Source organism: Myodes glareolus, chromosome 4 (assembly GCF_982192425.1).
Source record: "Myodes glareolus chromosome 4, mMyoGla1.1, whole genome shotgun sequence".
In the NCBI taxonomy this organism is placed as follows: Eukaryota; Metazoa; Chordata; class Mammalia; order Rodentia; family Cricetidae; genus Myodes; species Myodes glareolus.
Window position 1 is genome coordinate 31272193 of NC_142029.1, and position 26377 is coordinate 31298569.

A 26377-nucleotide genomic window follows, 5' to 3' on the forward strand; every position below is an offset into this window, starting at 1 on the left:
ACATAAAACATTTCTAAAATCCCTAATAACAGCTTGTTGTGTTGTCATGAATTTGATACACTAGTTTCTATTACTTTATAATTACTTTTAAAATGATTTGTTTCCATTTTTAACACTAATTCTCTATCATTGACAGACAAGAGAATCTGTTCTTCCTTAGTGATGGTTGAGTATTTGCATATTATCTCCTCTTTCACAGAACTGGTTTTCCTAATGTTCAACAAGTTCACTTTATCTGCCTTCTCTCTCTCTCTCTCTCTCTCTCTCTCTCTGTCTCTCTCTTTTCTTTCTTTTTCAATTTAAATGAGACAGTCTTGCTATTTAACTTATTGGAACTCATGGTCTTGCCTCAACTTTCCAAGTGCTGGGATTATAGGCATGGCCACGATACCCAGAACTTTCTCTGGGTTGTGGCAGAGAACATACTCACAACTGTAACTTTGTCTTTAAAAAATGTTTTAAGGCAACATAAAACTTCATTATAGACAGTCAAATTCGTTTAGTACTAGTCAGCTGTTTCTTAATTCTTACCTGTTTTTACTGTTAAGTTTTTAAAAGTAGTTTATATACTGGTCACATAAAGCCCATGTGCTTTTGGGTTATTGCTGAGTAAAAGGTGGTTTGTACACTTGGAATCCATTGCCACTTCTAGATTGGTATAGCTTTGGATTCTCAACATTTCTGGAACAGCATCATATCTCTTGACTTTATTTATTCATTCATAAAATACTTATTAAACATGTACTTTATGCTTGTCTCTGTTCTGTGTGCTTAAAAGTATAGACTGGAATTGCTGTCCTCATGGAGTTTACACTTTAATGTTGAAAACAGAAGTGAAAAAGTAAAACAAACAGCATGTTAGAACGTGCTCAGTAATAGGAAGAAATTGAACTAGGATAAGGGGGATAAAGGAAATATGAAGTGGGATTTCAAATGGGTTGCCATTTTAGTTTTGATGAATCAGAAAATGCCTCACTGAGAGACAGTATTTGAGTAAAGACGCAAAAGAAGTGAGGAAGCATAAGGTCTGGGCACTAACTTGGTGATGTCTCTGTGTCCTTTTTATTTTTTATTTTTATTTTTTTGGTCTTAAGAGGAGTTGAATTCAGCATCTGAAATCCCTTTTCCCAAAAATAGTTAACAGAATACTTGATGTTGAGAAATTAAATGCCCGTTTCAGTCTTGGATCAGTTCAATACTACGGATCCAATATGTATTCTTATAGAAAGTATCCTCTTATATATTTATGAAAGGTGACTTACTCCATATCTATACTGTATAACTAATTGTTCATAATTTATACATGGTCTTGGGGAAAATCTGCATAAGTCAAATAAATCAAGGAAATGTAGGTGAAACTTAGTGTAGTGGCATATATCCTTAATACCAGCCCTTGAAAAACAGAGGTAAGTAGATCTCTGAGTTCTAAGGCTACATAGCAAGACCTTGTCTCAAAGAAATGAAAGAAAAAAGAAGGGCAAAAAGATTAATTAATGTAATGTTTTAATTCTATAGTGAATGATAGTGAATATTGACCCACTTTTCCATCAATATTCATTTGTCATTAATCTCCAGATATTAAAATCTAATAAATCATGTAAAATCCAAATATATAGATTTACCATTTTATTAATTGCATCTTAAAAATAACTTTGTTTAAATAGTTGGCTTAGGATTCCTAAAAAATATTCCTGAATCACATAAGGTATAATGTATAATTAACTGCTAACAAGTACATGTGCACGCTCTCACTTATATAAGGAAAAATATCCTTATATATAGTGCGTAACAGAGGCAGACCAAGTATTAGCTAATTCTGCCTCTGATTGTAGGCATAAAAGATGCTGTTATTCAAGAGCATGGTTATTTTAGTAACCTTTTGAGACTATTATTATTTCTAGAGTTTACATCATCTATTAAGAGGTTTCCTTTTTTAAAAAAATACTTTATACAGTCCTACTTCTTCCCTAAGTGGCTTCCAGAGTTGGTGCACAACTCCACGTTGAACTTTGTCTGACCATTAAACAGATTCTATGATGTGGGAAGAATATAGGCTTTGTAGTAGATTGCAAAGTTTGGAATTTGTACCTTGTTTACTATTTATGAGTGACTTTGGTCAGGTTACCTGACCTCTCTGCCCCAATTCCCCATTCTTAAAATGTAAATCACAAAAGAGCCTAGTTACAAAGGTTGAGGAAATTAAAGAAATTAGTCTTATGTTTATGGTCTCTGAAAGTACAAGAGACAGTGTGAAAATGGCTGTGCGATTGTTACTGTTCTTATGTTGGCATACATAGTTTTGTCTACATTTTACTGAAAGATAATCACCCTGATTTTCAACTTATTTTTTCATTATAGCTCACCCATGTCTTTTCACAAACCATTGCTGCTAATTCTCTTTTCTTCCCTTTGTACCAAGTTAGTCTTGCAGAATGTGTTATTGTGTCATACCATTAGACTTTGGTGTTTAAGTACACGACATTATATTTTGAGGGAATATTTATGAATATCCTAGGTTAGTTTTTCATAATACTATCTTTTTAAATTTGATCACAGTCTTCTAAACTGTGCTGCCTTATTCTTGATACTTTATGGCTTATATCATACTTTCAATGCACTTGGGATTTTTGAGAGCCTTCTTTTAGCCTTACTCTTACCAGCTTAGTATTTGACTCCTTGGAGAGGCTTACTGCTCCTCTTTGTATCTGACTGAAATATGAAACCCTAGTGATCTTAATCCAACACACTGCAAATCTGTTTATGCACACCGCTGTGACAGATGGTGCTATGAAAGGAATGTCTGCCTGAAATAAAAGTCGACAGATACAGACTGAGATCCAAGTTAAATACTCTGTAGCTCCAATAAAATTTAGCCCTTGCTAAGTCTCAGGTTTCTTATCACTAAAAGAAACAGTAATTCTATAACAAATGAAAGCAATGTATGGAAACCAGTGGGTCCTGTTACTAATTATTTACTTAAGCTTTTAAATTACTAGGTACAGGCTGGAGAGACTAGGCACTTAGTAAATGTACATTGTTATCTCTGCTGCTGCTGTCTCTACTTCTGTTTCTCCTGCTTCAGCTGTTATTGCCGCTGTTGCCATTATCTCTTGATGACAGGAGACCCTGGTGCCTGGTTATCTGTGGAATCTCATGGTTGAGCGTTTTAGTGACAGTCTATCTACACTGTAGTTATTTACAGTTCTAACTTACAATTCAGTCTTGCAATATGTTTTTCTCAACTACTGGTCAATGGCATCACAGTGCTTTAATTAAATATTGTGAGATTTTCTAACACCGGACTTGAGTGTGATTCTTCCTGTTTTTTTCTGAAGACTGTAGAACAGCACTGCCTTTATTGAAATCTAGTACAACACCTCCCTGCTTAGGACAACAGTCCTTTTAAACTGACATTTCTGTCCTTAAAGACAGCCGTTTTTATTAATTGACTTCAAGTAGGCATTTCAAGATTTCCTAGCTGCTTATACAACCCAATTTTATTAAAATACATTTATTGTATTAGTTTGCAGTAGCTTTGTTGTTCTTTCTTTTGTAGCACTGAAGTGATTTTGAAATGTAGTACATGTTTCTCTTGTGTTAGGTCAGTACTGAACTTAGGGACGAGGTTGCTGCTGTTTACCCATTTTCTGTCTCCTCCTCCTGTATTCTCCAGTGTGCCTGTATAGGCCAACTATAAAACAGAACTGATGTCAACTGTTGTTTTCTCTTCTGAGATGTTTGTCCTTGCTAAAAAATTAAGAATAGAAAGATGAATCTCACCTGGTGTGGTTGTGCATGCCTTTAATTCCAGTACACAGGAGGCAGAGGCAGGTGGATCTCTGTGAGTTTGAGGCCAGTCTGTCTGGTCTATGTAGCGAGTTCCAGAGAAGCCAGGACTGCTTAGTGAGATTCTTTCTCAAAAACAGAAAAAGGAAGGAAGGGAGAAAGAAAATCTCCTAACTTTCTTCATATCAGAAGAACCCACAGTAAAATATTGTCTATAGCTCAAGCTTATAAAGAGAATCTAGTTCATTGAATAAAATGCCCTATAAAATACATTTTGAAATAGTTTTTCTAGGCTTGCTTAGTTCTGAGTGTGGTTACCAAGTCTGTGCTAAGCAGAAACCCCACGGTCTTCCTGCTGTGGGAAGGCTACTTTAGTTTCTTCAAATTATATTGAAAGTTGTTTTCGTTTTGATGATTTAAATGAAGTAAGATGCACTTGCAGATACAAATATGTTTATTATACTTTATTAACTCCTCAAATGTAAATACTACTAGGAAGAAATAAAAATTGAAAACTGACTTTTCTTGACTTCCTTTCGCTAATTTTAGAATTACTGAATGCTAAGTTTTATGCTTAGGACCAGTGGTACTCAGTAGCTCTTTCATGGGCTGATACAGGTAGTATACTCATGGCACTTCTAGTGGCCCACCTTCTGTGCACAGGATTGTCAGGAATTGGAAATATAACTGAAGGTTATACTGTGTCACAAGGTAATATAGAAAAAGGAAGCCAGAACAGTCAACAGGAAGTCTATACTGAATTCATGTCCTCACAGGGACCCATGGTCAGCTGATTTCATAATTATTCAAATATTTTTTTAAATTTTTTATTGATATTTATTGAGCTCTACATTTTTCTCTTCTCCCCTCCCTTTCTCTTCCCTCCTCCTTCAACCCTCCCCCAAGGTCCCCATGCTCCCAATTTACTCAGGAGATCTTGTCCTTTTATACTTTCTACTTCCCATATAGATTATATCTATGTAAGTCTCTCTTAGGGTCCACATTGTTGTCTAAGTTCTCTGGGATTGTGGTTTGTAGGCTGGCTTTCTTTGCTTTATGTTTAAAAATCACCTATGAGTGAGTACATGTGATAGTTGTCTTTCTGTGTCCGGGTTACCTCACTCAAAATAATGTTTTCTAGCTCCATCCATTTTCCTGTAAAATTCAAGCTGTCATTATTTTTTTTCTGCTGTGTAGTACTCCATTGTGTAAATGTACCACATTTTCCTTATCCATTCTTTGGTCAAGGGGCATTTAGGTTGTTTCCAGGTTCTGGCTACAACAAACAAAGCTACTATGAATGTAGTTGAGCACATGTCCTTGTGGCACAATTGAGCATCCTTTGGATATATACCTAAAAGTGGTATTATTGGGTCTTGAGGAAGGTTGTTTCCTAATTTTCTGAGAAATCGCCACACTGACATCCAAAGGGGTTGTTCCAGCTTGCATTCCCACAAGCAATGCAGAAGTGTTCCCTTTTCCCCACAACCTCTCCAGCATAAGTTGTCATCAGTGGTTTTGATCTTGGCCATTCTTACAGGTGTAAGATGGAATCTCAGAGTTGTTTTTATTTGCATTTCTCTGATGACTAAGGATGTTGAATATTTCCTTAAGTGTCTTTCAGTCATTTTAGACTCCTCTGTTGAGAGTTCTCTGTTTAGGTCTTTACTCCATTTTTTTTTATTGGATTATGTGATCTTTTGGTGTCCAATTTCTTGAGTTCTTTGTATATTGTGGAGATCAGACCTCTGTCTGATGTGGAGTGAGTGAAGATCTTTTCCCATTCTGTAGGCTGTCATTTTGTCTTGTTGACTGTGTCCTTTGCTTTTCAGAAACTTTTCAGTTTCAGGAGGTTCCATTTATTAATTGTTTCTCCTAGTGTCTCTGCTGCTGAGGTTATATTTAGGAAGTGGTCTCCTGTGCCAATGCATTCAAGTGTACTTCCCACTTTCTCTTCTATGAGGTTCAGTGTGGCTGGCTTTATTTGAGGTCTTCGATCCATTTGAACTTGATTCAAATATTTCATACCACATGTAAGTTACATGTATGATTTTTGTGTAATATCACATCAAAAGGAACCCAAAGTGAAATGCCATTTTGTTATACTACTGTCAACTAAATCAGTAATCAACATTTTTCATGTGTGCAAATAGTGAACTTTTATTGGTAGAGGCAACCTTTTCAGATTTACATTTGAAAATACAGAGTTGGTTAAAAAGCAGTCTTTCTGAATCTGTGGTCGGTGAATAATATGTACGGAGCTAGTCCATTATTTCTTATTAATGTCTAACCTCAGTTGGAGGTCAGAAATTTCTGACTCTGGTCATAATCTAAATTGTAGTGCTTAAATGTCATATTCACTTCATGTATTTAGATTAGTGTGGGGTAAAAAGTAAATCAGGATAATCTATGAGGTCATTTGGGGTTCTTCTCTTCTATGTACTTCTTTATTGGTGACTGTGATTGGAGATCCTGGAACATCTTCCTTCCGGATCTCAATCTTAAGCCAAATCTTCAGGAACTCAAGCTGTTTCCTAATCAAAGCAGATATAATGCATATGGGCTTTGGTGAAATAGTATGAAATGTACATAGATGTAAAGTGGTTTCTGCAGCTCAGTTTTCTGCCTTGGCATCTTGTGATAAGCAGGGGAGAATGAGAGACTATGTGAGGTGGAAAGATAAATGAACTTCCCTGTAGTCAGGCCACTAGACAGTCTTTCCTGTCTCTACCATTGATTCTGAGGTCAGTCCACTCTTAGCCATCTGGTAGAGGACTTTGGTATAGATGGTAAATGGGATTTCACATAGTGGGGAAAGTAATTTGGAGTTATGCCCTGGCATTAACTGTGCCTACATTGGTGATCTTAATTTTTTACATTTTTGTGCACATTTTGTTTGTTCCTTATGTCACTTACTTAAAAAAAATCTTATATAAAATGATAGATATAGAATGATAGTTCTGCTCCTTAACATGTATTTATTTCTGTGCTGGAGATCAAATCTAGAGTTTGGAACATGTTGGCTACATTGCCAGCTTTTCCTAGGCAAGTACCAGAGCCATGTCTCTACCACTGAGCAGTAGCCCCAATGCAGCATACACTAGAGAAAGTGGTCCATCATTGGCCATGTTCCCGCCTGCTGAATAGCTGAGGGGATGGTCTAACTTTAGATGGTCAGATCAAACCATCATGTTGAACAAAGATAGGTCATTTTGTACTCAAGAAAGTAAGACTAGTCCTAGGGAGTATTAATCAAAATAAATGTCTGATATGTTTGAGGGTGTGGTAGAAGCATGGCTGAAGAATCAAGCAGTGGAGATACTCAAGTATCCTTTGTTGTACACTCGCATGCTCTGAGCCATAAAATTGGTTTTAGACTTTCTCCATGGTGGTAATAGTAAGTAACGTTTATTGATGGCCTTTAGGTGTTTTGCATTCACTTATTCATTCTGAGAAATTGTTAAGTGTTCTTGCTATCTTGGGCTTATGGAAAACTGGGGTATTGTTAGCAAAATAGTTTTCCAAGGTCTTGCAACTGTTAAGTAGGTAATCTCAATTTCAGTTTTGACTCTCTGCCTTTAGAAATAAAACTATTAGGTACTGTTGTTTATTTGGTTGTACTTATGTTTCCTGGTGCATTTCTTCTGTCTTGGTTGATTAGCCAAGGAACTAGATAAGAAGTTTCTCTTTCAACAGAAGGGCAGGTGACAAGTGACAAATTTGTAACACTTGGACAATAATCTCTTCCCCCCTGTCAAGGGCAGCACTTCTGATGCATGACAACAAAATAGAGCAAGGAGCCGCATAGAACCAATCTTTTGGCAAGATTAATCTGACAGCCACACTCAAGTTTTAGGATCAAAAATGTTTGAGGCTGAGAAATCATCTTTTTTTTTTTTCATTTTTCTGGTGTAGCCATAAGAAAGCCTACTTAACTAGGGTAGGGAGGGTTGTTGGGAAGCAGTGCGGTAGAGTGTGATGTGCAGCCCATGTGTTTAACCTGATTTTGTTCTGCAACTTTAGCATGTTAAGCTTCTGATTCTTTCATCTGTAAGATTAAGGAAGTTGTATAATGAAATCTTAGGACTCCAGGGAAATATTCTATATTTTTTATTTGAATTATCAGGTGATTGGGAAACTAAGAAAAATGGGACATCTTGCTCTGGATGTTGATTTTGAAGTTACCTGGATAGAAATAACTTTGGTAGTGATTGGTACCAGCACACTGATGTTCTGCAGGCATCATATCTTTGTTCCCAGATCTGAATTTATCTTTGGCAGAAATGACTCATACCCTCTGAATTTCCTATCTTAGTTAATGCCTCTATCATTGTTCTGATTAGTCAGGGCAGACATTTGTGCTGAGGTGTGTTTCTTACTCCTGATATACCTTTGTCTGGTCGACTTAAATTCTGTTTCCAGTTTACTTATCGGATCCCTAAGTCCTAGATTTAGTACATACACATACATATACATCATGGTCTTCTTCTCTGAATGAGTAACCTCTGCTATTTCTTTGATTTTTGTCCTTTAACTACTGCTTTATCTTGTTTTATATTGTATCTTGTTTTATATTACCTTTATTTTCCCTCTCTCTTTTGAATTGGTCTTCTGCTTTGCTAATGTCTGTTCCTCCTAAAGAGTCAAGTTTCATTGTGCTATTTGCTGGCCCCTTTGCTGTTTCCTGATTATAGTAGTTCCGTCCTTCAAGAGGCCAGTATATCACATAGATGTTTCTTTTCTAAAACTTTGCATTTTTCAAGGTATTAGTTTCTGTAGTTTCCTTGACAATGACCTCCTCAAGAGGAGAGACTGTTTGTTGTGACCAGAACCCTAGCACCACACAGGTTTATGCACAAGATGATAAATGTCATGTTAAGACATCTAGTTCATGCATCTGTTTGTTGACACAATTTAGAGAAAATGGTCAGAAAGATGTTCTGATAGTGTTTCCCTGTTATTCCATAGTCTGCTGTTGTCCTATTTAGTCCTGACTGTCTGACTTGGTTCACTTTACTACTGATGTGTGTTTCTTTGCTTTTTACATAGTGCTGGGAGTCTGAGTTCAGTTCTCTCATGCTTGGGCAAAAGCATCTTCCCGTTGAGCCACAGCCCTCTTTTAGGAAAAATCCTCACGTTGAAATTTACATTTTATAAAGCTAGCATAAAAGTATTGAGTTTTAAAATATTTTAGAAACAAAAAGAGTGTGATCCACCTAGAATGAACCTGAGTATTTTTGTCGTTGTGGATTCTCCCTTCTCTCATGGCATATTTATAATATGAATGAAATCTCGGAAGAGTGTAACACTGTAAATTGAACCAGAATATTCGCTTCATGTGTACCCTTGTGTTGAGCACCCGATCTGTAGAAAATAGAGAAAGGGAGTTAACATGTAGAAATTACGAGATCTATTTCAGTGTGTTTTCATGGAGAATAAAAATAACTTATTTGCAAATCTGGTTACTAATGATGAAATCAGTGCTTCTTTTCCTTGTAGTGAAGGCTTACTGTTTATTTAAAATACTGTACTACATTCTCTAAAAACAGTGCATATTCACATTTGAGCCATGTAATTGCCTAGTAGCAGGTCATTAGCTCAGAACTTTGAGCTTAGGAAAATGACTACATTTCAAATTACAACTATTTCAGCAAGTATCTTTAATATATTTAATTTAGGTATAATTCTTTTTCTCTAAGTGTGAATAATATATTATGTATATTTAAGTTTATGAATCTTAAAGTATTCTTTTGTTGATAAATTATAGTATATTTTCATTGATAAGTTTATACTGATGAAATTTACAGTGTACATTTCTAATTTATTTTAGAGTTCTTTTCTGAATCCTAATAATTGTTGCAGTTTTGTACTGTAAAGAAACCACTAGCTAGTTTGGTAAAGATACAAAACAAGATTGAGATAATAAGCCTCTTAGTGCCAGTTATTTCAATAACTTCTTGTATTCTAACCTCTTAGTCTCTTAGCTAGTAAAATGAATAGTGAGTCTTTCACCAGCCTTTGTTGCAGAACTTATGAGAGGACTCATTTTCACCCAGTTTAATGCTAGAGACCTGTCAAGGTGATTAACAATGATATTTGCTACCTTTTTCAATAGTAGAGTAAAATGGAAGAAAACCTTAATATTTTTAAATACTCTCTGAACTGATTAAGTTTTTCAGACTGAATTTAAGGTGTTTAAATGCTTAGAAATGGAAACCAGTTACAATAGATATATTTAATTTCAAAACTTCATAAATATAATTTTTTGCTTTTTCAGGCAACTGTTTTATTTTCTTATCTTTATATAGTTTTCATAAAACTTTATATTTTACTATATACTTCATTAAAACAATGTAGTTATACTATATATAATTTACACTATCTTTTTGCATGTTGTTGCTCTCATTTAAGTATTTAAAACAATTAATAACCCAAAAAAGCAATAGAAATTTAAGTTTCTCAAGTTTATTTTGCAAATTTTTTTTCAATTTTAAGCTAATTATAATTTGTTGTAATATACTTCTAACATGGTGGTACATAAAAAGAGTTCTTTATCCATTTTGTTTACAATTTTATTTAACAAATATAATATAGATAAGTAATTTCTAAACTTCACTACTAATATCTAGGAAAACTATTACAACTTTCTCTTTTTTGGCACTATGGACTAAGTGCAGAAATTTGTGTATCTGAAGCAGATTCTTTAGCACTTAATACACATGAAATTTTTCACAATAGCTTTATTTTAAGTATATTATTCATTGTATGTAGCTAGTCTTTTTAAAATTACAAATCAGTTAACTCTTAATATATTTCAGGTCAGTCAGGTACCCTACTTATGCATTTTAAAATCAAATTCAGTGTTCTCAAGTTTCTGAAACAAAGGTCCTTAAGAAAAACTTAATTTATATTAAGTTGATTTTGTTTGTTTGTTTTTTAGCAAGCTTTCTTTGTGCAGCACTGGTTGTCCTGGAACTTGTTCTGTAGAGCAGGCTGGCCTTGAACTCACATAGATCTGCCTGCCTCAGCCTACCAATAAGTTAATTTTTTAAAAAAGATGATAGAAATAACACATGCCTTTGTTAAAATTAGAATGTTATAGTGTTTTTGGCACTCAAGAATTTTTAAAATGTGTTTTGAATAGCAGATTTGTGAGGATTTGCCTTCAAAATTATTTTTCTTTGACTTTTTACTGCCTTCAGAGTAAGTTATTGTAATTAATATATATTGCAGTAGGTTTGTCACATTGAGTTTTTCAATAAATCAAAATCATTTCTCACTTTTTATATCCTAAGATCAGGTCTTTTGCTTGTTTTTCATTCTTATTTTTTGGAAATTGTTTTACTAATATTTTATTTTCTTTCTTTTTGTAACCATACTTATCAGAGAGACAGTTTCTTAAATTCTGTTGTTCCTAAAGAGATGTCTAAATACATGTCTTTTTTTCTTGTTCTGGGGATAACACCAAGGGCCTCCCACAAGACTTGGCGAGCACTCTAACCCAACCAGGGTCCTATCCTGAAGTACATGTCATTCATTTACTTTGCATACCCATTCAGCCTGTTGTTTGTTCTAAGTATTTTATTTTTACATTAAGTATTTACACCGTCATTCATTCTATTATAGACTGTACATTGCTTTAGATTTTACATTTTAATTAAGCATGCCAAAAACCAATTTCATATTTTCTAATTGTAAGTATAATATAAAATAATCAATACTTATTTTGTTTTTAAGATTAAAAACTGAAGCTCCCACTAAGGGACAAGAATCTGTGTCTAAGGTAAAGTTTGTTTTATTTTATAATTTCATAATTTTATCATTTGAAAGAATTATTGCCACGATTTTTCAAAAACTTCAACTGCAAATGAATATCAGTAACAATTATTATTGTTAGTAGGATGAAGATAATTGAGACTGAAAATGTCTCATTTAAAGTAAATTGTAAGGTGTTTCTGTTTTGACAAAGAGATCATCTATTTTGATTTGTCTATTGCTTAGCTTAACTGTAAAGTGATGGTGATAAATTTGTGAGTGGAATCCCAGCATCAGGAGAACCTCATGAGAAATTAGTATTTCCAGATGAGTTAATATTTTGAGACATTTAAATTGGCAAAAGCATATAATATTTTTAGAATAAAAGTATCTTGCATGTAGATTATGTTTTCAGTATGGATAGATGCCTAGAGTCATCATGTAAGCATCTTTTGCTAGACAGTCTGGATCTTCCTGATCATCTAGAAGTGGTTTTGGGGCTGGAGAAATGACTCAACCGTTAAAGGATAGCTAGGCTCACAACCAGAAATATAGAAGTAGTTTTGAGCTAGCCTTTGCTTTCTTAATGGTGGTTTATTTTTAATTCTTCAATGTTTTTACCTCTTTATGAGTAGAATGAAGAGGAGAGTCAGGTTTTAAAATTTGTTTGAACAGCATTTTTTTAAACTATAGAAAGTGTTCTTTGATTTAAAAGATTTTTGCTACAAATATATTTCTTTATTGGATAGGATTTTTATGTTGACTTCATCTTGAATGACTTTCTGTATGGTGATTTTCAAGGAATCAGTACATTTTTCCCTAAGATGCTGAGCTATGTTGAATGCAGTGTTGCTTATGGTGGTTTCTGTGTTGTACTTTTTAATATCTATAGGGTGTGATGGTTCTTTTGTTCTTAATAGTAAAATTTGACCTTGTAATGTCATGTTTACATTTTATACGCTGTAAATACAAAGAATGAAATTTTGCACTTTACGTGGCTAATCTTTTAGAGTTATTAAAAATTTAAAAATCAATTTGTTATTTATTTTACCATTTCTAATGCTTTTCATTTCTTTGTAAACTTTTTCCCCCCTCTTTTTTACTTGAAGACCTTTCTTCCTTTCATATATCTCATTAGATAGCTTTTTGCTGTTTTTGTTAATAAAAAAGTTTTCATTTTGGAAGATATTTTTGTTGGGTATAGATTTCCTTTTTTGTTTTGTTTGGTTTGTTGGTTTGTTTTGTTTTTCGAGACAGGATTTCTCTGTAGCTTTGGAAACTGTCCTGGAATTAACTTTTGTAGACCAGCCTGGCCTCACAGAGATATGTCTGCCCCTGCCTCCCCAGTGCTGGGATTAAAGGTGTGTGCTGCCACCACCGGGCTTGGGTATAGATTTCTGAATGGAGTGTTTGGTCATTTTCTTCAGTTGTTTAAAGAATTTCTTACTTCCTGGTTTTTGACAAGATGCCTGATTATTTCTGCATATGTAACTTGGCATTTTTCTTTTGTTTCCCTCATAATTTTATCTTTATTTGTACCCTCTTAGAATTTCAAGTGCCTGAGTCTGTTGATGCATTTGCTTATTTATGGGCTGATTCATATCTTCAATTATTTTTGACATTTATGCTAACTGATATTTTTTTCAACTGTCCTTACATGCTAACTTCCAGCTTTATCTATTAAAGCCATTTGATGTTAGCCCCTATTCTTAAAAGTCTTGTTCTGGTTTCCATTTCTCAATCCATTCTTCTTTTCATTTTCTTTGTTTTTCAGTTTGGATATTGTCTGTGTCCTGACTACCCACAATTGCAACTGAATTTTCACTTGTGCCATTATCTGTAAAAACTTGCAGTGTTTGACTTGAGTATTTTCTCGCTGTCATTTATGATTCTCTACTGAAATTTACATTCTGCTTATGCATACTGTGGCCTTTTCAGCTAAGCATTTAGCCCATTAATTGTAGTAATTTAAACTTTCCTTGGCTGGAAAGATGACTAGGTTCTTATTAAGAGCATTTACTATTCTTGGAGAGGACCTAGGTTCACTTCCCAGCAGCCACATTATCTTGCAATCATCTGTGACTCTAGTTTTAGAGAATGTGATGTTCTCTTCTGGCCATTATGGGTACTAGGCATGCATATAGTACACAGACATACAATCAGGGAAAATATCTATACACATAAATATCTTAAAAGTTTTCAAGGAGGTGGTAATGAATGGAGAGAATACTTATCGCTTGAAAACACTTACTGCTCTTGCAGAAGATCTGAGTTTATTGCCCATTACCCACCTGGCAGCTCACAACCATCTATAACTCTAGTTCCAGGGTATCCAACCCTCTTTTCTGACATCTGTGGATACTAAGCATTCATGTGGTACATATGCGTATATGCAGGCAAAACATTCATGCACATAAAAGATGAATAAATCTTTAATGAATGTATTTTCTGTCTGAAGTACTGGGAAGATAGCTCGCCTGGTAGTGTAGTGTTTGTCAGGCTTGCATGAGAATTAAGAGGTTAATCCTAGCAGCCATGTAAAGAGCCAGTCATGGTATCACATACTTCTGATCTCAGCTCGAGGTAGGCAAGGACAGATAATTTCCTGGGATTTGCTTTGAGCCTCATCAGTAAGCCCCAGGTCACAAAGAAAGACCCTGTCTCAAAAAATAAAGTAGATAAATTTGAAGAAAACACTTGATGTTGACTCTGGCTTCCACATGTTTGCTCATACATATATACCTTCATCCATGAACGTGCTCATGCACAAAAGTGAAATTCATCCCTCTGGTAATTCCTGCATCTGTATTGTGCACCTTTCCCCTTGTTTTCTAATAACATATTTGGTTAAAAGACAAGTTTAGGACTAAAGAAAACAGTCTGTGTATTACATGTCTTTTTTTTCCTGCTTTATGTCTTTCATGTGAGGCTTGTGTCCATCCAGTCAGGGACTGACTTTTTGAGTTTTCATTGCTATGAATACTGCAAGGCCATACTAGATTCAATTTATTAATAAATCCATACATGGAGGGTAAGGGTTACACTGCTGTATACTTTCTTTGCTCACATACTCAGCTCTTTGTTTCTGTGAGCTGAGCCTTCTGGAGTGTCTTTCTGTATTCTATTACTTGTTTATAGCAGTACCTACCACTGTTGTTAGCCTGGTGATGGGAGGTAAGGATTGGCATGAGTTGTTAAATTAACTCTGGGTCTTGAGGATTGGAATTTCTTTTCTTCTTTTCCATAGCTGTAATCAGTCCCTGTCCTTCAAGGGCAACAGGCTTTTTTCCTTTCCTTTCTAAATATGTGAAGGTCTAAATATGAAGAAACTTTATTAATCCAGTCCTGCTAACATCATATTTAATTCGAATAAATCATCAGACTCTTAAATTTTATTTTATTTCCTTTCTTTTGGTGTCAAGGAAGTCACTTTTGAAATATAGGAATCATATTTCTAAAATGTGCTTAAATTATATATGCATATTGAATGCTTTGTCACGTTTTATTTTATTTATGTATGTCTGTGTCTGTGTGTACTCACATGTGTGGGTACCCACAGAAGCCAGAAGGCAGATTTAGAATCCATGGAGCTTCTTAGAGGCATTTAAGAGTCATTCAATGTGGGTGCCGCAATCAGAACCCCAGTCCTGCTATAGCAGCAAGCTCCCTTAACTGCTGAGCATGTGAATTTCTTGGAGGGTCTTGTTACCCCTATTAATTTTATGCAGTAACTTCGTTAGGCATGGTAATCTTTACTAGCAGTCATTTTTTTCCCTCAGGGTTTAGCATAAACCTGGCTTTCAGAATTTCTACTGGGAGATTTTTTTTTTTTGGACAGTTTTATTTTATTTTTTTTTCCGTTAGACTTGTTTATTCAAGTATCCGAAAACACTCTTTCCACTTCCTCCCCTCCTCCCAATACCCTCCCGCTCCCCCCACTCCCCCCACTCCCTCTCCTCCTCCCTCACCATTCCCCAGAGCAGTCAGGGTTTCCTGCCCTGTGGGAAATCCAAGTTCCTCCCCCCTCCCTCCAGGTCCAGGAAGGTGAGCATCCAGACAGGCCAGGATCCCAAAAAGCCAGTCCATGCAGACGAAACAAGACCCAGTGCCATTGTCAATGGCTTCTCAGTCTTCATTTGGACCTTGGGGGCTCAGTCAACCCCCATGTCAACCACATTCAGAGAGTCCGGTTTGATCTCATGCTCGTTCAGTCCCAGTCCAGCTGGCCTTGGTGAGCTCTCATTCGATCGGACCCCTTGTATCATTGGGTGAACGCACCCTTCGCGGTCCTGACTTCCAGTGCTCCAATGTGGGTGTCCGTCTCTATCTCCATCCATCGTCAGATGAAGGCCCCCTCTGATTTTGCTTTCCTTGCTCACGATCTCCCTCCCTCTGCTTCTCATTTGGGCCTAGGGAGTTAAGTCCAGTGTTCCAATATGTGTCTCTGTCTCTATCTTCTATCCATCACCATATGAAGGTTCTGTGGTGATATGCAAAATATTCATCAGTATGGTTATGGGCCAAGGCCAGATCAGGCACCCTCTCCTCTGCTGCCCAGAGTACAATCTGGGGACCTCTCCTTGGGCCTGGGAACCCCTCCAGAATCAAGTCTCTTGCATACCCTAAAATGGCTCCCTTAATTGAGATATAAACTTCCCTGCTCCCATAACCATCCTTCCTCCCTCCCCCTCCCATTCCCCCAATCCATCCCTGATCCTCCCCCTCTCCCCTCTCCCTAACCATCTCCCCGTACTTCCACCCCGCCCCCACCCCCGTGCACCCAAGTTTGCCTGGCAATCTTGCCTACTTCTAATATCCAGGAGGATAACTATATGATTTTCTTCAGGTTCACCTTCTTATTCAGCTTCTCTAGGATCACAAATTATAGACTCAAAGACCTTTAACTATGGCTAGAAACCACTTATGAGTGAGTACATACCATATTCCTCTTTTTGGGTCTGGGTTACCTCACTCGGTAAAGCATTTTCTATTTCCATCCATTTACATGCAAAATTCAAGATGTCATTGTTTTTTACCGCTGAGTAAAACTCTAATGTGTATATGTTCCACACCTTTTTTTAACCATTCTTCTATTGAGGGGCACCTAGGTTGTTTCCAGGTTCTGGCTATTACAAATAGTGCAGCTATGAACATAGTTGAACAAATGCTTTTGTAGTATGATAGGACATTTCTTGGGTATATTCCCAAGAGTGGAATTGCTGGGTCCTGAGGGAGGTTGACTCCCTTACTGAGAGATTTTTGTGTGTTTAACCTTGTTCGTTGATTTTTCTCTTAGTAGCCATTTAATGTTATTTATGTGTTCTGTAGTGAAGGCATTTCAACTATAATGTGACAAAGTTGTCGTCGTCGTCCCCCCCCCGGTCTTGTCGGAATTCTAAACTTGTCTTATACTTGAATGTATCTTTTATTCCAGTTGTGGCTTTTTCTGCTATAGATTCATTGACTAGTTTTCTGTGTCTTTTGTTTCTATCTCAATTACTTCTAACCTATGGATTCTTAGGTTTGGTCTCTTGTTCATGTCCCAGAGTTACTGAAAATTGTGATAAAGCTTGTTATCTTTTTTGTTTGTTCATTTCCTTTCTTAATGATGTCTGACTGTAATATTTCCTAAGTCTTGTTTTTCATCCCTTCTATTCTTTCCTCTGCTGGATCTAGTCTATTTGTGATAAGTTGCATTGTGTTTCTTATTTTATTATGTTTTGCATTTCTAATGTTGCCTTGCTCTTTAATGTTTCTTGTGTTTCTCAGTTGTGGCTTGTGTATCCGTTGGGATGGGTGTCTTTCCCAGTTTTACTTGGAAGTAAGCAGCCTCCTCTTTGAAAGCTCGGTATGTAGTTCTACTCCAAGAAAAGAAAACAAACTGCCTTAACAGCAAACAAAACCAGGCCTGAAAGTATAATTTAGATTAATTAAAGCCAAATACTATGCCACCAGTAACTAAGAGAAAATAAAATGGCACAGGCCAGCAAGGTGGTTTAGGAGGTAAAGGTGCTTGCCACCAGGCACAAATAACCTGAGTTGTCCTTGGTAAGACTCCTGCAAATTGTCCTCTTGACTTCAACACAAGCATCATGATATACACATGCATGCATATACACGTGGATAAATATTGAGTATTGCATCATGATATACACATGCATGCACATACACATGGGTAAGTATTGAGTAGGCCTTGAAGTCAGAAATTATAGTCAGTTAATAAGAATAAACAAATGAAGTAAAAGACTCAGGCAAGTAAAGGGCTAATTTTTAAAAAGTGGACATGTAATGGTGTAAATAAAATTTACCTTTTACTTAAGCAGTAGGCTTAAGTTTAAAGAAAAAATGATTGTTGATGGAGGGAGGCCCTGCTTTTCGTCCCCTCCACCCAGCTAGCTTACACCTGAAATAATCACACAGAAACTATATTCATTTAAACACTCCCCAGCCCATTATCTCTAGCCTCTTATTGGCTAATTCTCACATCTTGATTTAACCCATTTCTAATAATCTGTGTTCACCATGAGGTCATGGTTTACCGGGAAAGATTTAGCATGTCTGACCTGGCATCTCTATGGTGGCTCTCTAACTCAGCTTTCTTCCTCTCAGAATTCAGTTCTGTTTTCTCCACCTACCTAAGTTCTGCCCTGTCAGGCCAAGCAGTTTCTTTATTGATTAACCAATGAAAGCAATACATAAACAGAAGGACCTCCTACACCAAATGATGGAATAATGTAAATAAAAGCAAAAAGAGCACAAAATAAGAGAATCTGATTACACAGTAAAAAATAAAGATATGAATACAATTAAGTGGCTATGAGAGAAGAATGAAAAATAGAACAATAGAGTGTAATAAAGACAAATTTTTTAAAGAATGAAGGATTTTAGAGCCTGCCTTCTGGATCCTCTGACCCTGCGGACTGGTAGCTGTGGTGTGGACTGGGAGTCCCTTCTCTTTTCCACTGCTCTGTCCTGAGCCCAGTGTTGCATGGTATGTCATTCTCCGTGGAAGCTTCCTTTCTTTGTTCGTGAGGAACCACTGCTGGCACTCTCTTGGCTTTGTGGACTGAAGGCTAGGCAGGTTCTTACTTGCTCCAGAGATTTTCCACCTCTGTGTATCCTTGGGTGAGGAGCATCCATGTCAAAGGAGTTCTCTCAAGGGCATCAGAGAGTAGAGGAAACAATCAAACTGACCTGTGCTGAAGAGATCTGAGGGAATCCAATAGTTTAGGAGCCTGCGTAGCAGTGAATCACCCTGGGGATGGGAAAGGAAACTTCAAGTTTCTCATTCTTTCTACAAGGAGGCATCTCTAGAGTCTGAACAGTCTGCCAGCCACAGGCGGACGACTATCACCTCCCTAGTAAATGCAGGTTCCCAAACTTGTAAAATGGGGGGGGGGGGGTGTCTCTGACCTTTGGCCCTTCCTAACATGAGCTACCTGCTTAACTTGTCCACCGTCCATCCTCTTGTCTGTGGTTAGTGTCTCCACTCACCCTGACTTGTGATTGATTGTCCATTATTTTTGGTCTTCAGACTAGTTCAGGCCCCAAAAGTAGGTTCCCTCTCAAGATGACTATTGTGATGCAGTATGGGGTGTAGTGAATGGATTTCTTCTCCATTTACTGCTGGTCTGCTACACAGGAGTTTGTATCCTACTAATTACCGTACTAGACCTAAGGCCTGTGAGAATTGTGGGCTTACCCTGTGACTAGGCCAACCTGTGTTTAATAAGATGCCTGGCTTTGTGGATACAGCTTCTACTTTCTTCCCTGGGGGATGTGCTAGCACTGGGGCATGTTAGCCACTGTCATTTCTGTAGCCTTTTTGTGTCACCAGCGCTACAGCTATCCATCTTTAATTCCTGATGTTTTGCCTCCTCCTCTCTCTAGAATAAAATCTACTTGTCATTTATGGAGTCAAAATCATGTCCAAGCCATCATAACCAACAGAGTTTATAAAATTATCTTATAATGAAAAGAAGAAAGTCACATATAGGTTGCTTGTAAGAACACTGCCATTTTTAGTCCTGATATCCTCTATTATATTTTGAATAGATCTTTTATCTATGGATAAATTTTGTACTGCTGACTGGAAAATTTTTTGTTCTCTGAGTTAGACCTACAAAATGTTGACATGCTGCATTGTATAATGTCAGTCTCGTTCATTAATACCAGCACTAAGTTTATTTGTGATGCACAAAGTTTTCCAGAAGTAGGAGGTTTTTGCTTGTTTTTTTATGACTAGCAATAAATACATGATTTATTCCCTTCATATGACAAACTCAAACTTTACTATAAACATATCTGCTGAAAACTAAAATCAAAATACGCACTTTCATTCCAAACAAAAGTGATACCTGGGTGGTGGTGGTGGAGCACGCTTTTAATCCCAGCATTTGGGAGGCAGAGGCAGGCAAATCTCAGTGATTTTGAGGCCAGCCTGATCTACAAAGCAAATGTCAGGACAGTCAGGACTGTTACACAGAGAAACCTTGTCTCAAAAAAATCAAAACAAACAAAAAGCAAAAGTGATGTTCTATGGAGGAAAGTCTATATTCATTCCACAACTCAGTCGTGGACCCTGGTGCTTTAAACACACACACAAAACATTGAGACATGAGTTCAGAGATTGAAACCTATAGCTCAATAGGAGGTGGACTATAGCTCAGTAGAGTACCACCGTATAACCTACAAGCCATGGGTTGCCCCCTCAGCACTGTAATAATAATAGTATTATAATAAAAGTAAGTTAGTTCTGCTTATGCGTGTGTGGTAATGGAGAATACAGTGACTTCTGGTACCAGTTCTGTGCTTTTGTCTTGGTTTGTGTTGTGGTGCCAGCATTTTTATTCCCCCCTCCTCTTATATTATACTAAGAGTTAGAACTTATTTCCTAAAAAGTTACATGGAATCCCTGGATATCTGTAAATCACAACTTTTAGGCCCGCTGATATAAATTTTAATGTGAGTTTCTGTGCATATAATCTCCACACTGCATGAATATTGTTTAGACTTTGTTGAAGTGACGTCAGGTGTGCTGTGCTGAGCTGAGGGATTCTATAAAGAGATTTTTCCCACAGCGTTTATGGGAAATGTTTCTTTGGGACTGATTATTTTCTACAAAGAGAAATGCAGATCTTTCTGGTTTTTGTTTGTCTGTTTGTTTTCTCATTTACTCATGTTGGCCTTTGCTGTTCCTGGTACTCGTAAGTCCTGACTAGGTGATTCAGAGAGATGACTGTGGGTCTCTGTGGGAAGGGATGGAAGGCATCACTACCTTTTGTGTGTATTGGAGAAAGAGCAGTTGGACTCTGAGCAGGTCCTGTGCTTCAGTTTTCTCTGATGTGCTCAGCATTAGACTAGGTTTCTCTAAAAACCATGTGTCTTAGGTTGTCCAAAGTGACTCACTTCTTGCACTGCCCTGCTTCAAACATCTCCTTGTCACCTCTACCATCTTAAGTCTTTTCCACTACTTCAGCCACTTTCTAAAACAGTTTTGAAGTACATGTTTGTTTGTTTTTTATGAGTGAATATCTATTATTTCTTGTCTCTATTTAGCAGAATTGGGGGAGAATAAGAACTTAATTGTGTGTGACTGGTTAGGCTGCTACTCATGTCACAGTCTTGAGTCAATCTGCAGTGGGTTTAGAGCAAGACCAGACCTAGACTTACGTCAGCACCTTGCTGTATTGCCTGGATGTTCTGCTTCCTCCAGTTACTTCTCATTTGTACAGATATCATTTGTGATCTCACTATGGGCTAATGAAATTAAAGTTCTTAGTACACTCCACATAGCATATGTGCTTGGAAAGTGGTGGTTGTTAGGGAATGCCGAGCGGCTTCCAGTATACCAAGGTTTTTAAGTATTCCTTCCTCAGCATTTGAAATAAGCAAAATATTTCTTCAATTTTGACTTGACAGTAGAATTATCAAAATTTTTGTAATTCTTAAATATGAAATAAAAATGTCAAAGGTATTTTTTTTCTAAGTATCTGCATTTTATATAAGATTCAGGGGCGGGGACGTCATCTTGTTATTTATGTTCAGGTTTCAACTAGTTTTCTCCCCTAGTAACTATGGTCCACATTTAAAAAACTTGGTGAGGAAAATAGGCAACATCTCACTATGTAGTCTTTAGTGACTTCGACCTCGCTCTGTAGACCAGGCGATCTCTGTCAACCTGACCTGACAGAGATCCTCCTGCCTCTGCCTCCCCATGCTGGAAATAAAGATGTGTACCACTACATTCAACTGGGAAATAAAAAGCTCTTAATAAAATTGTATTCTGCTTCTTGACTTCAGCTCAAAACTTTTTGGTATACTGAAATTGTTATGAATTTGAAAAAAAATGCTTATTATCTATTATAAAAATACTGTAGTGTACACTTAAGATCAGAAAGGTCATTTTCTGTTCCTTTAGTTTATTAGCTTGTACATATAAGTTCCTCCTATCCAGGATGTTTAGTATTATGATACTACTTAAGTTTAGCCATGAATGTAAAAGTGTTATTGTTTCAGGAAACAGCAAGACATAATACAGCTGAAGGAGAAACAGGAGCATCACATTCTGAAGGGTAAGAATAAGGGACAAATGAGTCTCTTGATCAAGTTTACTGAAATAAATTAATACTTTCACTGACATCTGGCAAAGAGTTATTTGAATTTTTGTATATGATACAGCTTTAATAATGACTTTTAATTGAAATTTCAAACTTAGCAAGACATTTTAAAATCTTTCAATCTTTAAAATGTCTGTAATATCTTAATTAAATTTCTTAAAGTATTTATTGTAAGTAAAATGTTAACCTTTAGCTCTATCTGTTAAATGATTGCCTGTTACATGGAAACAGTTATAAGACACTACAGATTATGAGTTAGACAGTTAGATTATGTAGTTTTTTTCATTTCTATCTTTATATTTTATAGTAGGTTACTTGTTAATCTGTCAAGAATAATCATTCATCCTCCCAAAAAAGTAAAATGTCGAGTAAAGGCCTTGTCAAGGTGTTGTTTGCACTTTCACTAGTAAAATGATCTAACCTCCTTACCCCTTTGTCCTAAAGTTCTGAGCAAACAAGGTAAACAAAATGTCATCTAAGCAATTAGGGAAATTAATGCATCATCTATACACTACTCGGACTTTCTGTGAATTATAGTCTGTCCCATATAATCTGAACAACAATGAATCTTTGAATGAATTGTTCATTCATCAACAAATGAATTTAATCAATATTTAGTTGAAAATCTCAGTGGGGTGTTGTTTGGAAACTAAGAGAATTGCCCCCCAAGATCAGTCTAAATGCAGATCAATAGAACAAAGTAAATTACAAAGAAAGTAGCTTGTATGCTCAGTGGTTTCATAATAGATGACACCTGAGATCCTCACTGGGGTAGACACTCAGCACATTAAGAGTCTAAATTCCAGATAGTTTAATTACTATAAACAGGAATGTGTGGTGATTCACTTTTATTAAAGTAATCATCTGCAATTGGTTGTTTTTTACTTTTTACTCTTGGAGGGCCTGCTACTCAGCTCTCAAATAAATCACATACAGAGTCTTATTTTTACTTTTGAATGCCGGCCTTAGCTTGGTTTGTTTCTTGCCAGCTTTTCTTATCCCATCTACCTTTTGCTTCTGGGCTTTTATCTTTTTCTATTTTCTCTCTGCCTGCCAGCCCCACCTATCCTTTCTCCTGACTCACTGTTGGCCGTTCAGCTCTTTATTAGACCATTCAGGTGTTTTAGACAGGCACAGTAACGCCACTTCACAGAGTTAAACAAATGCAACATAAAAGAATACAACACATCTTTGCATCTTTAAACAAATATTCCAATGCATATACAAATGTAGTAGTACACCTTCAAATAATATTCCATGACAATCTTCCTTATTACAAAGCTGTAGCTACCATTTTATGGTTCATTGAATTATTCCAGTTTACACACCAAGCTCAGAAAAAACATACCTAAATATGTGTGTAGATAGACGTGTATTCATGCATGTATATATTCTTTGCATGTTTTCAAGTATATTAGGTTATTGAAAATCAGAAAAATGTGAGTGATGATTTGATTTTTATATAGGAAAGACACTTGATTTTATATAAGAAAGCAAAGAATATATAAAACAAAAGAAATTAACTTTTCCATAGATTCATTATGTTAGATACTTTTACTTACTATTAGGGACATTTAAATTTGACCTGGACACAGGCAGAGCTTTGAACTGACAGCAACAATCACAGCTATGACAAAGGCAGCTGGTAGACACTAAGGGTCCAAGTTCCTTTTGATTTGTGCCTTCAGCATTTCTTACAGTTTTGCTAGCAAACTGCTCCCTCCCAAGTTGTGAAAGAATAGCCAGGGCTATCTGTTTGGGCAGGCAAGTCTCTTTAAGTTGTTTTACTTCTTAGAGTTTGCTTAGGTTTTGATAGCTTTGAGTTATATTGCTTTATGAATGGATAATAAACAGCTTTGTTTTTCAGTAAGCAGGATAAAGCTCCTTCATCAGAAGAAGACGGTGGGTGTGATGCAAGTGTATGTGAAGCTGCAGCAGTAGTAGACTGTGCAGGAAACGAAACAGTTTCAGATACAGAACAGGAAAGCAGTTCAAAGAATATCTTCAGTCACGATTCAGATGCTGGAACAGATAATACGGAAAAGGAAGAACAGACACAGCACACCTGTGAGGAAATGGAACTGAAGGCACACCAGAGTTCAGAAAACACAGATTCGTGTGAACAGAGTGAAGAGCATGACTCCCCTGCAGCTGAGTTTTCTTCAGAGTCTGCGCAGGATTCGCAGTTAATGTCAGGGGGTGTTGGCATTGATCAGTTTCTACGGCAAAGAGACGAATCTGAAACTGTGAGTTCTGATGCTAGTGAGCAAGGCAGTGTTCGTTTGGAACCTTTAACGCCATCAGAGGTACTTGAGTATGAAGCTACGGAGATTCTTCATAAGGGGGATGGTTCTTCGGCCAGTATCAATGATGCGATGTCTGATCAAACAGGTGGCAGTCCTGGAGGAAGTAGAGCAGAGACAGCAGTAGACCTGGCAGATAGAAAGAAAGAAGCTGAAGCAATGTAGTCATTCCAAGTTTAGTTCCCAGCAGAAAGCACTTAGAGCAGTGCTGTCCGGTGAGCACGGAAGTGCCGTGGCAGAGGTCAGCAGTGAGAGATCTGAGGGAGGTCCTTCATACACTTCACCTGTATGTTCTATCTTGTTAAGTCAGTTTGCCAGTAATAGCATGGTTAGTATGAATTTCCAACTTTTTAAAAACCTGAGCAGAACTTTAGTGAAAACTAAGTTTGCCATCCAAAGGTCTTTTAGCACTTTTTAAGAAATCTTGTTCACCAGTATGAAATTATTATAAGAATATTAGCTATGTTAATCAGACTTTTCAAACTTTCATTAGTCCTGAACTTAAAATTCTTATCACATGTATATTCCTTTTTAATAAACAAACTTAAAGGAAGAGATTTGAAACCATGCATTTTTTGGAAATACCTTTAAACTACCTATCAATTGTTACTGTTAATGAAGGCTTTATTTTTTAATATGATCCTGGTAATGAAGCATGCCTAGAGTGCTAAATTGACCTGTTAAGAATTTGGATGAATATAAACTTAAGTTTGGATTTAATATAACATTCCAGTCTGTCAGAAGCATGCAAACAGAATTTTAGAAACTGTGCACCTCCATTCAAGTATTAGCCTGCCAGGCTGTCAGCTGACCTTTATAAAACTTTCAGTGAAAGTGAAATTATAAAAATAAAGTTTATATTTGTGCTTTTAGTCAGTGTATAAGCTCTGCAGAACCCCATCTTGCCCCCATGGGCTAGTTGTATAAAGTAGAAATCTGTTATTGAAACTCTTGTAGCTACTATGCTTTTAATATTGTTTCAATGATTTTTGGCAGTAGACCCATAAAAATGGCCTGGAAGCCAAACCAAAGTGTGGTATAGTGTAGGAGAAAGCATTGAACTGAAAACATACCTTGGCATGCACTCCTTAATTTTAAAAGTAGAAATTCAAATGCGATCCTAAAGCAGATTTTTAAAAAAAAAAAAATTGGATGCGGAAATTAGTCTGATTTATCTCTTAAGTCAGCTACTAAATTGATTTTTAAGATATAGAAATGAATATAACAAACAATAATTTGCTTTGACGTACTAATAAATTTTTATTTTAAATGCTGCATTTTTACTTCTTAAAATGTGCTTTGAATTCTTAAACTGTTTCACTGAATGTTTAATGTTTTCAACGCCTGTTAGAATTCTGTTGTATATAGTAGTTTTTTGAATAAGTATTTACAATAAAAACCTGTCTTTGGATAATTTTATTTTCAGATCCCCGCTTGGTCAGCCTGTCTTTGGTGCTGTTATGCGCGTCACATGCAGTAGTCCTTTGTACAGCAGGTTCCATTCCATGTGCTGTCCTGACACAGCGAGAACTGAAAACACAAGGGATGCACTGCTAATCATTGTAGAGTCATTCCTTCACACCATGAGAAACTGTATTATTATACACTGTCGTCTCATCAGCTTAAAAGAAGTTAAATAGAAAAAAACACATAATAGAATTGTTTTCTTGAATATTTGAAGAGAATATTTTCATCTTTCTTGCTTCTCAGACAAGTTGAACAAATCTTTAGGGGATTGCTTTGAAATAATATAAACCTATAGAAAAGTCAGGGCATAGAAGAAAGTTTTGTCTGTATGAAGACCACTTTCTCAGTAGCACTAAGTATCTTGTCAAACCTGTTTCCCTATGCTATAAAACTCTGGTGTATAAAACCCTTAGAATCAAAGTAAAGCTCCAAATTACCCAACCCCTT

The 26377-nt window shown here is 36.4% G+C and overlaps 1 protein-coding gene across 1 annotated transcript in view; it reads left to right on the plus strand.

The window, feature by feature from the left end:
* Window positions 1-25890, plus strand: part of Znf280d (zinc finger protein 280D) — an 83090-nt gene extending 57200 nt beyond the window's left edge. The window contains exons 20-22 of the mRNA XM_085689339.2: window positions 11524-11569; window positions 22060-22115; window positions 24028-25890. Of these exons, the coding sequence (XP_085545465.2) occupies window positions 11524-11569; window positions 22060-22115; window positions 24028-24628 (703 nt within the window). The 3' untranslated portion in view covers window positions 24629-25890. The remainder of the gene's footprint in view (window positions 1-11523; window positions 11570-22059; window positions 22116-24027) is intronic.
* The last annotated feature ends 487 nt before the right edge of the window (window positions 25891-26377 follow it).